At 48.0% G+C, this 12223-nt stretch overlaps 1 protein-coding gene across 5 annotated transcripts in view; it reads right to left on the reverse strand.

Moving 5' to 3' along the window:
• LOC307176444 (ATP-binding cassette sub-family C member 4) overlaps window positions 1-12223 on the reverse strand; it is a 214113-nt gene that overhangs the window by 158597 nt on the left and 43293 nt on the right. For all 5 annotated transcript variants that reach the window (XM_079902549.1, XM_079902547.1, XM_079902550.1 and 2 more), the window contains exons 2-3: window positions 12106-12216; window positions 11438-11558 (exon numbers count right to left, since the gene is read on the reverse strand). In XM_079902549.1, coding sequence (XP_079758675.1) covers window positions 11438-11558; window positions 12106-12216 — 232 coding nt within the window. The remainder of the gene's footprint in view (window positions 1-11437; window positions 11559-12105; window positions 12217-12223) is intronic.

Consider the following 12223-nt stretch of genomic DNA (forward strand, 5'->3'; position numbering starts at 1 on the left):
ATCTTCTATAACACAAGCAGACAACAGTTTTAACCTTAAGCAAAAATTTTACAAAGACAATAAAGCCTTAGTACATCGTGCTTCGTACACTGCGGATGCTCAGTAAATATTACAACCGGTGCTTTAGAAAACATTTGGCAAAATACCAAGTAAGTCTTAGCTGAAGATAAGCTGAGGAAGGGTAAGAAATTTGCTTCCATATGAACAAGCCCTGCTGGCAGCCTGCCCCTGCCCCCTGTATTCTCAACGTCCCAGCCCAACAGAAAGTCAAGATGGTTCACGTACAGGAGACATGCTCTTGCCATCACCTTCTGTTCTAAGAGCCTTTATGAAATGAGACACTGGCATAAACACATCCACTCTTTCCCAACCCAAACTCCACATGTCCAAAGATCAAGAAAATGGAGCCCAGCTTCTGAGGGAGCATCACAAAGAAACAAAGCTTGGGAGGTTCGCCGGCTCTCAGCCCCAGGGGCCGCTGTGTGAATATGTCTCTACCCACTAGAAGCTGGGATGTTCCTTGGAGTCAAAAATTAAACAGGACAGAAGCCAAGCTAAAAAGTGATGTCATCCATGGTTCTCCATCCGCCATACACCGCAGCTGCTGGTTTGGAAGAAATGTTACCAATCATCTATTCCCTAAGGCCAAAATTCAAATCCTAAAACCAATGAGTTCGGAGGCATTGATGCTTACCTCCTGAAAAAGACTTAGTGAAAGCAATTTTCTTTCCCAAAACTAAAGGCACAACAGCAACACTTGCCCACCCTGCCAAATGGCCGCTCCACCCGGTAACCTACTTCCTCCCTCTACTCACCCCTCCAAAGTTACCCTTCTCCCCCATCAAGGAAAACCAAACACTCAACACAAACCCAAGTCACCAAAAGTAAACACCTCCGCCCTCCACATCCTTTCCTCCACAGACTTCTCAAAAGACAAAGTGCCAAAAGTTTGGAAATCTTTCTGGAACTCGGCTTTTCCTTTCAGGCAATCCCTCCTTACTGACACAGACATGGTAAACAAATGACAGGTTGAGTTTGATAGCTCTCTGCTGTCCGTCTGAAGCTGAAGAACCCACACACAAGAGGAAGGGATGGAGACTCCAAAACTCCAAACGCGAAACAAAACTAACATGCAGGGCTTCCCTGGTGGCGCAGTGGTTGAGAGTCCGCCTGCCGATACAGGGGACGCGGGTTCGTGCCCCGGTCCGGGAAGATCCCACATGCCGCGGAGCGGCTGGGCCCGTGAGCCATGGCCGCTGAGCCTGCGCGTCCAGAGCCTGTGCTCCGCAGCGGGAGAGGCCACAGCGGTGAGAGGCCCGCGTACCACAAAAAAAAAAAAAAAACTAACATGCATTTTTTGCTCAACCAACTAGTACCCAATCAGGATACTTACAGAAAGCTGTCTCCGTCCCTCAAATCGGTGTGACATCAAACCCCAACCCTCCTGTCTTGCTCTACACACATGTTCACAGGCTGCACCAGCTGCCTCGCCTTCCATGAGGTCACGGAAGGTTTCATCTACTACAGACAAGTAAGGGAACACTGTTTAGCTGAACAATCATGATGAGTAAGATCATCAGATGAGAACAAGATAATCGGCTCTCAAGGACACAAAGGCTCACTGTTCCATTTTCAGCATGCCCCTTCATTCACCCCTAGAGGCACTAAGAGTCCCTCATACACTAGATGGTAAAACACACTGTTTAGAATTTACTGAGATGGAAATCTGGAGGCTTACACAGAGAAGCAAGAATGTCAAACTGTACACACGGGCAGTCCCAGCCTGGGTATGGCCAAGGGCAGCCCAGTGCTGCAACCTACAAACCTGGGGCTCTCCACCAGAAGCCCAGTGGTAACACTTGCCGTCCCAAACTTGCCTAAAACTTATAATTACCTTTGGGAATCACCGTTCCCTGTTACTCAGCTCTCCATTTGAGCCTAATGTCGGAAACCCACCAAAGAGAATACCGACAGATGCAACAAATTCAGCAAAAAAGAGTACAAAATAAAGGCAGGTCACTACTGCCTAAGCGTCATGATTTTTTCACTGAGACCGTCTTTAATAACTCAATTGAGCAAACAGTCTCATTAAGGAGTAATGCCAGGGACTTCCCTGGTAGCCCAGTGGTAAAGAATCCGCCTTACAATGCAGGGGACACAGGTTCAATCCCTGGTCAGGGAACTAAGATCCCACATGCCGTGGGGCAACTAAGCCCACGTGCCACAACTACTGAGCTCGTGCACCTCAACTAGAGGCCGTGTGCTCTGGAACCCACACGCCACGACTACAAAGCCCATGCACCCTGGAGCCTGTGCTCCACAACTAGAGAAAACCCGTACGCCACAACTAGAGAGAAGCCCACACACCACAACGAAGATCCCACGTGCTGCAACTAAGACCCGATGCAGCAAAAAAATTAAATGAATTTAATAAATAAATGAATCTTAAAAAAAAAAAAAAAGAGTAATGCCAGTCCGTGGCCCAAAGCTTCCAAACTGCTGTCTGTTCCTGAGCCTAACCCTCAACTAGTGAGAAATAAAACAACTGAAACAATATTCATCATCAAACCTGAAACTAACCAAGTGAAAACTTTCTGGATAAGCAGGAACAAGGTCAAAAATTGCTCCAATAAACCCTTCATCTTTGGCACCAACTTATGACCCAGTGAATATTCTTTCCACGAACCAACTGAGAATACAGTTCTTATTCCTTCACAAGAATTCTTCACAACTGCAAAACCATAAAGGAATTTTAAAACAACCCAATATAATACGACAAAGCCCCAATGTTCGACGTTTCACAAGAGTCTCTCAGGCAAATATTTCTGGGTGAAGTCCTTTGTATTCAGCCTCCTGAAAGCACCTCACATTTAACCCCACCTCTTACTTCTTAGGGGTATTTCTTACACAGTTTGATGGTAGAACTTCCCCAGTAGGTAGAGTTTCTCCTCCATGTTTCCCCATGTTCTTTCTTTCTAGTTTCTCCTCCATGTTTCCCTATGTTCTTTCTTTCTCTTTCTTCCTTCCTTTCTTTCCTTCTTTTTCTTTCTTTCTTTCTTTCCTTATTTATTTATTTTATTCGGCTGCACCGGGTCTTAGTTGTGGCATGAGGGATCTAGTTCCCTGACCAGGGCTCGAACCCGGGGCCCCCCCGCACTAGGGGTACAGAGTCTTAGCCACTGGACCAGCAGGGAAGTCCCTCCCCCATGTACTTTAAATATTTCTTGCCCAACTCCATCATCTCTGAGTCATGAGGGGAAAAAAAAAATTACAGGAAATAGAAACCATCTAACACACAAAGAAACAAATGAGTGAGCTTGGGGGGAAATGAATAGGCAGTTAATTTTTAGAAACTGGGGAAGAAGTGACCAAGTTAGAGTTGAGAAGGATACAGAGACTAAGGAGGAAAAGCAGTGGATCTGGAGAAATAATCACCACCAGGATTCTGTATCTGTCTTCACTCCTCTTTTCCACAGTGGCGTTCATTGTGACTGCATCACCTCGAGGAGTGAAGAGCCCTCACAGGCCTGAGGCCCAGCCTCCAGGAACCGGTTTAGGTTCAACAGATGAGGGATGGAGCCTTAAATTCCCTCTCCCTGGAAGATTCTGGATGCAGAAACTAACCTCATGTAAACATCTGCTATCTTCCTCTCCTGCATCACCATGGCATCTGAGTCTAGAGGGGCTACAGACCTGCTCTGAATGACTTACAAGTACCACCAAGGGTTTTAATCAGAATTCCATGAGACATATCGTACTTCCAAGAAAAACCTATATGAACACAAGTCCTGAGGTTCCAGCTAAACGGGGGGAGGGGGGGAGCCTTATGAGAGGTTACTAGGAAAAGCAGAGTAAACAAGTTAAGAAAGGTAGAGTTGGATTCCTTATGCAAACCCAATCTTCGTTGACAAGGTTCTTTTGTGATTTAGAGCCAACCTTCTCTTCCAGGTACAGAGAAGGAGAAGCGCTTACAAATGGAGTTATCAATGTAAATGTCCCTGTGTCTATTTCTCAAAATACAGTCAGCTCAAAATAACCTTCACTCCGGAAAGTCACATTCTAGGGTGGTGCATGCTCTGCTACCTTTCAACATTATTCTGTTTTTCTATTTTTGAAATGTTCTTTAAAATCTTCAGGGGGGGGGGACCAAAAAAACACACTGCAGGAAGCAGCTGAAAGAGGAGCACAGAGCTGTTTTCAGAAAAAAAAAGTTGTTCTCATAAAGTCTTGGCTCTGCGAGCCTTCACTGGAAGCTGTGGTGGGAGAGGAAGCCTCAGGACAGAATGCGAAGAACACTGGCCTAGGAATCAGAACGCTGTGCTTCAGAACCCAGGTCTGCCACCTGCAAGTCACATGACCCCCTAAGCCCATCATGTGCCCTCCTGCACCTCCAGGGCCTTGTCTGTGGAAATACTTGCCTTGTCTACCTCAGAGGGATCCTGGGACAGCTAAATGCAATACAATAAACAGCTCAAAGTGCTCTGAAACCAGCATAAAAACAAGTGTAAGCTATGATCACTTTATCATCCAGAAGTTCTGGGAAGAGACCTGTTCTATTCTGAATGGCAGAGGCTGGTTTCACAAAGGGTTGGAAAACTCATTGCTTCTTACAGGCGATCATAGCAGAACAAGCACTCTTGAGAAGTCATTCATAAAAGCCAACTTTTCTGAAAAGTAATAAAAAGTTTCGGTTCTAAGCAGATTTTTAAAATTTGAACCATTATAAATGCAGTCTTGTAAAAATGAGTCACATACTTGCCTGACTTCTTAAAAAACGACGGGTTGAGAAGGGTGGGGGGTGAGTGAAATAGGTGAAGGAGATTAAAAGGTACAGTCTTACAGTTATAATATAAATAAGGCAAGAGAATGTAACGTAGAGCACAGGAAATATAGTCAATAATATTGGAAAACTTTCTATGGTGACAGAGGGTAACTAGACTTATGGGGGTGATCATTCTGTAATGTATAGAAATATTTAATCACTACGTTGCATACCTGAAACGAATATAATACTGTAAGTCAATCATGCTCCCATTTTTTTAAACTTTTAATTGTTATAATAAAAACTTACATGTGTTTAAAAAAAAGGAAAGAAAATTGATTGAAAAGCATCACCCTCATTTATGACTCAAGGTCATCACTGTGGGTATTACTGCTATCTAATGGCTAATGTATACACTCAAGAACCAGCAGGGCGCACACAGCAGGTCTGCTCTGCAGGTCCCCCATATCCTTTGCTCGATGCTCCCTCTACCTCTCCCTTGCTGTGTGGCCCTCAGTGGCTGCTCAGGGCCCACAGGATCTTTACCACCAGTAGCCCTCCTCAGTCTTCTGGGTTGAGTGGACGTGAGAGACATGTGGAAGGAAGTGTTGGGAAATAGATGCAAAGGCCCAGTACAGCTCTCAGGGAAGCGGAGGATTCTGCTTACTTCCAATCCATCGGATGAGTTCCAAAGTAAGTTTAAACAAACATGTGCCTTCCTACAGGCTCCACCTGGACCAGAGACAATCAGTAAAAGTGGCCTCAGAAAAAGGCCAAATGAGGCCTTGCTAAGGGTAAGGTGGGGGCCATTTCTAAGGGTCCCGGGAATAATACACAGCCCCTCAGGCCACTCCTCCCCTCTCAGGGGAAGGGACTGGGCCAACCCACACTTGCTCTTTGAGGTCACCCCACTCACACACCAGCGAGCAGGCAGAGACCTCCTCTCTCAGGGAGGAGGCCCCCGATGACCTCGGGAGGCAGCCTCTGCGTCTCTGGCCCAGGCAGAGGCTTCAGGCTCCTCCTCTCCCACCTGAGGGCCCTGGGCAGGCAGAGACCCGTCCTCCCCACCTGCGGTCCCCAGGAAGGTGCACACAGGAGCCAGGCGTGCTGGGAACTCGCTGGTTGTTCTGTTCTAGTTAGGGGCGGCCTGCAAGAGCTCCATGTTCAACATCAGTCTGGTACTTGTTTCTCCAAGCATTATGATCACTCCTCAATTATCAGCGGACAGAGGTTTTCATACTTCAAAATCCTAATCCCGAAAGCCTCACCCTGGGCTGGAATCACCTGACTCTTCCCGCTGGTGCTGCCGGTAGTGCCGGGGGAGGCCCCGCCTGCACTGTGGGTGGTCACAGCACACTCCATGGGAATCATGGATGATCCGCGAGGCACTCTGTGCACCAGAGGAATTAAAAGAGGGCTGGAGGTCACGAAGGAAGAAACATCTGCGTTTTAGAGAATCCAGGACGGAGTACTGAGTATACATCTTCCACTATCTAAAATACGAAGACCAGGGACTTCCCCGGTGGCGCAGTGGTTAAGACTCTGCGTTCCCCATGCAGGGGGCCCAGGTTCGATCTCTGGTCAGGGAACTAGATCCCACATGCATGCCCCCAGAAAGAGTTCACATGCCAGTGGTTAAGAATCCACTTGCCAGTGCAGGGGACTCGGGTTCAAGCCCTGGTCTGGGAAGATCCCCACAGGCCACGGAGCAACTCAGCCCGTGCGCCACAACTACTGAACCTGCGCTCTACAGCCCACGAGCCACAACTACTGAGTCCATGTGCCACAACTACTGAAGCCCGAGCACCTAGAGGCTGTGCTCCGCAAGAAAAGCCACGACAAGGAGAGGCCCCCGCACCACAACAAAAGAGTAGCCCCCGCTCTCCGCAACTAGAGAAAGCCCGCATGCGGCAATGAAGACCCAACGCAGCCAAAAATAAATAAATAAATAAATAAATTTGTTGGGGGTGGGGGGGAAGAGTTCGCATGCCACAACTAAGGAGCTCACCTGCCACAACCAAATAAATAAATAAATATTTTTTTAAAATAAAATAAAATACAAAGACCAGCAAGCAGCACAGATGATCACAAAATGGGCAGTTGCTTCATAAAATCAATTATTTAACTAACATTTATTGCATCTAACTCAGTAGCTTTAATCACTGAAAACCCAAAACAGCACCTGAAAATGAGTTTTAAAATGGAACAGATCCTTATTAGCTCTGTCATAAGGAATGATTTTTAACGTCTCCAAAACAGCAGTATGTCAAACGGCAAGTCTAGGAAAACAGGAATATTTGTGTTGGATTTCAGGCTTCGTTTGACTGCCAGTAAAATTCGATGTTTACTTCTCCTTGAGCTTTAATGGCCCTCAACTCCCTGAACTCCACTGCATCAGAACTAAGAGTTCTGCAAGTTATTATCCTAAGGACACAAATTTGGAATGAGCACCGTACGCCAGTCACAACACTCACCTAGGGAAGAGAGGCCGCTGTCTAGTGTTATACTGTAAACCACCATGAGTTCCGCCACTTATTATCCTCACCAGTCCAGCTGCTCCTACCCAGCTGTCACCCTAGGACCTCAGGCCCGGGGCACACCTGTGTGTGGGAAAGTGTATTCAGACAGCAGAACAGGAGAACTGCTCCGCACCCCAGTAACCGACCTGGGATCCTCATTCTCGCGGAGCAAATGCAACCGCATATCCACAGGCGTGCAAGTTCTCAGCGAGCTCTCAGCAAGCAACTGGGCGCTCTTACTAAAAAACAGCACGGAACACTCCACCTGTGCCCAGATTATCAATGTCCCACCGTAGCCACCATCCAAGACCTACTACCTTCCCCCGGCCCATCTCAGGGCGCCCATCTGGAATGGTTTCGTAAAAGTGTGGATGGTTGTTTAGAACTTGGGTCACCGGAACAGTCACAACCTTATCCACTTACAGCCGGTAACGAGTAAAAGGTGGTTTCCTAAAGGGCCTCTCCTGGTCCATCTAAATACAGCATGACACTGCTGCTAGCGTCAAAGCCCTAGGAACTTCTTCACCCAGGAGCTGTGGTCGCCTTGACTCCGCCCGCATTTATGTTCCCATCTGGCTTCCTGCTCCAGGAAGTCCTTAGCAACCTATTTATTATCCTTACACCAAGTTCAGGATGCATGTGTCTGAGACCATGAAAACAAAGCTCTCAAGACAAGCCCTCCTGACCCTGGACAAGCTCAGTCATTGAGACGGACATTCTCTTAAGTCAGAGCGTCCGAGATGGAACCTCAGTCCGTCCTTTATGCTTCGTGTGACCACAGGCACACTGTGTAACTACTTAGCACTCTGTATCTTCTTCTCTAAAATGGGGGTAATATAATACCTATGACTTTGTTGACTCAGACAAAGAAATAATACTAATATCACATATAAAGTGATTACAGCAGTTCTGGTACATGGTTTTTTCAAGAACTTAATATTTTTATTGCCACACTAATAGTACTGCAGTCGCCACCACCAGTGCTACTGAGTAGGAGCCCCTGTTACTGCTACTAGTACTTCTAGTACTACTACTGAGACGAGCCCGCACGTTTGCCAGGTCCTCTGCTCCCCCCTTTTCTGCCATGACTGCCCAACAACCAACCTCCTGAAAGAGGGGCCAGTGCTCTACCAGTTGCACCTTATGCAGCCCCCAGGTCTGGTTTTCCTGGACCCCTAGCAGGAAGTATTACCGGGGCTGGACAACTTTGGAATCAAAGCTCCCAGCACCCCAGTGCGGCCGATTCCCTCTCAGGAAGAACCCCAGTTCCTGCGGCCTCTCCCTCTGTGTCTGCTTCTCCCATAAGCTGCCACAGCAAAGACCTGGAGCTCATATTAGGATGGGATCCATCTAAAGTTTAGTGACCCCACCCAAGGGACCAACAGTGCAGGACAGCATGAAACACCTGCAGCTCGCTGCAAACCCAGCCACATGGGCCACGCTTTGAGACCCACCTGCCTTCACCTTCTTCAGCATCTGGTACCAAAGAGAAACTAGAGAACCAGGGACAGCAGAGAAAGACCTGCTTCGGGATACGATCCAACACTAAACCCACTCATCTCTGCTCACCCCAAACCAGGCACCTGGCATGAGCTGCAGGCGCACCCCGACGCCCCAAGGTTTCCGGACAAGCAGAATTCATGAGCGCTTGCTCTGTGAGGTCAGGAAATCCTACACACACAGTCCACACCAGCTTGCTGCCTGTATTTCAAACAGAGACTTACTGTGACTATGCAGAAACACCATCATTGGGACAGCTGTACACAGGTCAAAGAAGGGCTGGGACAGACTGAGGGGCTCCTGCACCCTCTCCAACCCCTGAGGAAATCGCATGGGTTTGCATCTCCACCCTGCCCTTCACAAGGCCACGGCAGTATCTAGGTGGTCAGTGCTCTCTCAAAGACGGAACACGGCCCCATATAGATGTCCCCACCCTCTGGCACAACGGCCAAGCCACCTTTGTCATCAACGAGAACTCAATCTCCCAGGACCATCCAGTCACCTGTGAGGTGACAGAATTCTCTGGTTTCTCCAGTTGTGTGGGGCAGACTTCACCTATCCAACTACCCACTGCCCGCAGTGCCCTTCAGGACAACAAAGCCTTTTAAACAAGAGCCACACAATAAAAAAATGGGTGGAAGACCTAAGTAAACATTCCTCCAAAAAAGACACACAGATGGCCCACAAACACATTTTAAAATGCTCAACATCACTAATTACTACAGAAATACAAGTCAAAACTACAGTGAGATTTATCACCTCACACCAGTCAGAAAAGCCATCCTCAAAAACCCTATAAACAATAAATGCTGGAGAGGGTGTGGAGAAAGGGAACCCTCTTGCACTGTTGGTGGGAATGTAAATTGGTACAGTCACTATGGAGAACAGTATGGAGGTTCCTCAAAAAACTAAAAATAGAGCTACCATGTGACCCAGCAATCCCACTCCTGGGCATATACCCGCAGAAAACCATAATTACAAAAGATACATGCACCCCAATGTTCATTACAGCACTATTCACAATAGCCAGGACATAGAAGCAACTTAAGTGTGCATCGACAGATGAATGGATAAAGAAGATGTGGCACATATACACAATGGAATATCACTCAGCCATAAAAAGAAACGAAATTGAGTCATTTGTAGTGAGATGGATGGACATAGAGCCTGTCATACAGAGTGAAGTAAGTCAGAAAGAGAAAAACAAATATATAATATTGCATACATGTGGAATCTAGAAAAATGGTACGGATGAACTTACTTGCAAAGCAGAAATTGAGACACAAGGTACAGAACAAACTTATTGACATCAAGGAGGGAATTGGGGGCGGGGGGAGGCAGGATAAATTGGGACTGACATATACACCCTACTATGCAAAAAAGAGATAACTAATGAGAACCTACTGTACAGCACAGGGAACTCTACTCAATGCTCCGTGGTGACCTAAATGGGAAGGAAATCTAAAAAAGAGGGGATATATGTATACATTAACTGATTCACTTTGCTGTACAGAAGAAATAACACAGCACTGTAAAGAAACTATACTCCAATAAAAATTTTAAAAAGAGCCACACCTGCCACCTACAAACCACCTAGCAGACCCATCTCACCCCCAATAAAAACATATTTATGACAACTCACCTTCTCCACCTAAAACAACTCTTTCACAGCAACTGCATCTTCTATCCCTCCTGCTCTCACACACTCAACAGGCTGGCCCTGTCCCTACGGCAGCACTAAGGTACCACAGAGAGCACGAGCCACCCAAGTGGATTTGCAGCAGACCTCCAGCAGGTTGCAGCCGGAATAGGCAGGCCGACTGGCACTGTGCCCCCAGGGAGAACTGTCTCACTAGGGGATCTTAACCCAGAACCTTCTGGGTCATGGTGGTCACTGACCTCACAGCTTTCTGCCTTAGGTTCTCCCCTGCACATCCCCCTCCTACACCCTCTGCAAACTACCAAGGCTCTGCTTTCAACCGGCAATCCACTCCCACAGCCAGGGACCGAAACCAGAACGTGTGGTGCACAGAACTCGTGGTGAAGCTGGAGCTCCTCCCCGTGGGGGGCTTTGGCTCTCAGTGTCCGGCCCGCTGGGAAGGGCCAGCCCAGCGAAGGGTGTGCTCTTCCGAGCTTCCGAGCTCTGGGCAGCTCCAACCCAGATGCAGGGCCACGGGTTCTGTTCCGCTGGAAGGGGGAAGGTGAAGATACCTTCTTAGGAAAGCATTTATCAGATGTGACCTGGTCAAGTTAACAGTTATTTGTTGAGCGTCTGTAAAATGTCTTATGTTGTCGTGGGCTCAGGTCCAAGTTTACTTTCTCCAAACCCCAGGGCACATCTTCTTTGAGGTTTTGCTGGATTTTCTTTTGGTCAAGGATCACCTTCAGCAGTTATACGGAGCACCGAGAACATCCTAACATAGTATGTCTTTCCTTTTCAGCACCATCCCTCCACGACACTATGTAACCCGCTGGAGGTCCACTCCTTCTAAGGACCTGCCCATTCTAAAGCTAAATACAACCGCTGGGCTACACGTTTCCTAGACAAGGTTTATCCTCGGACCTTAAACGACTGGCCTCTCCCCACCCGTCGCATCCGTCTCATTACTGAGCCACATACACCGAAAAGCAATGCACTGTATGTAACAGCTTTTACCTCAATTAACGTAAAAATCCCCAAAACTAAATAGGATTTCCAGTAACACTTTATGATCGCTTTCGTTAAAGAAGGCTCCCGTGTATCCTTCTCGGCTCTCAACACTTCTTGATCCCAGTACCTGCAATGAGAAACCAAGCACAGTAAAGAACAGCCCTGCCACGGGCAGAACAGGGGAGGTGGCAGAGTGGAAGATAGGCCATCACTCCAGGGCACTCTGTGGCTGTCCCATCAGTGCTGGTTAACTGCTTGCAGGGCTCCGGAAAGAGGAGGGTGCAGACCCTGAAGGACCAGAAAAACAGGCTCTGAGGGGAACAGTCACAGTCTTGGAAAACAGTTACTTCCAAGCTTTGCTGTATTCACAGCACCATGAGTAGCTCAAGAGGGCAGACAGCCTCCTCCAGGGACACCACCTCCGGGGACAGACTCAGCATCCAGGGCCTTGGCTGCTGGCTCCCTCCCCTTCCACAAACGCACAGGAAACACGGGGCCCCCCCCGGCCTCCAAAGTGGGCGAAGCCCAGGGTCAGCCCCAGGCGGGTGAGCGTGCAATGTCATGGGCGAGGAGGCTGCAGGAGAACCCAGAGGAAGGTAAAGCCCACTCCAAACCACTGCCACACGCAGAAGCTCTCACCCTCCTTCCCCTCCCCCTCACCGCCTGCTACTCACCCCTGCAGCTCCTCCCCGAGGTGCTTGGAGCGATCCTCCGGAAGCACTGAGTACATGTCATCTTCTTCTAATCTGCGTTTGTGACCGATTTTAAACAAGGGGTTTAGCCACCTGTTAA

The sequence above is a fragment of the Stenella coeruleoalba genome, assembly GCF_951394435.1.
Source record: "Stenella coeruleoalba genome assembly, chromosome: 18".
In the NCBI taxonomy this organism is placed as follows: domain Eukaryota; kingdom Metazoa; phylum Chordata; class Mammalia; order Artiodactyla; family Delphinidae; genus Stenella; species Stenella coeruleoalba.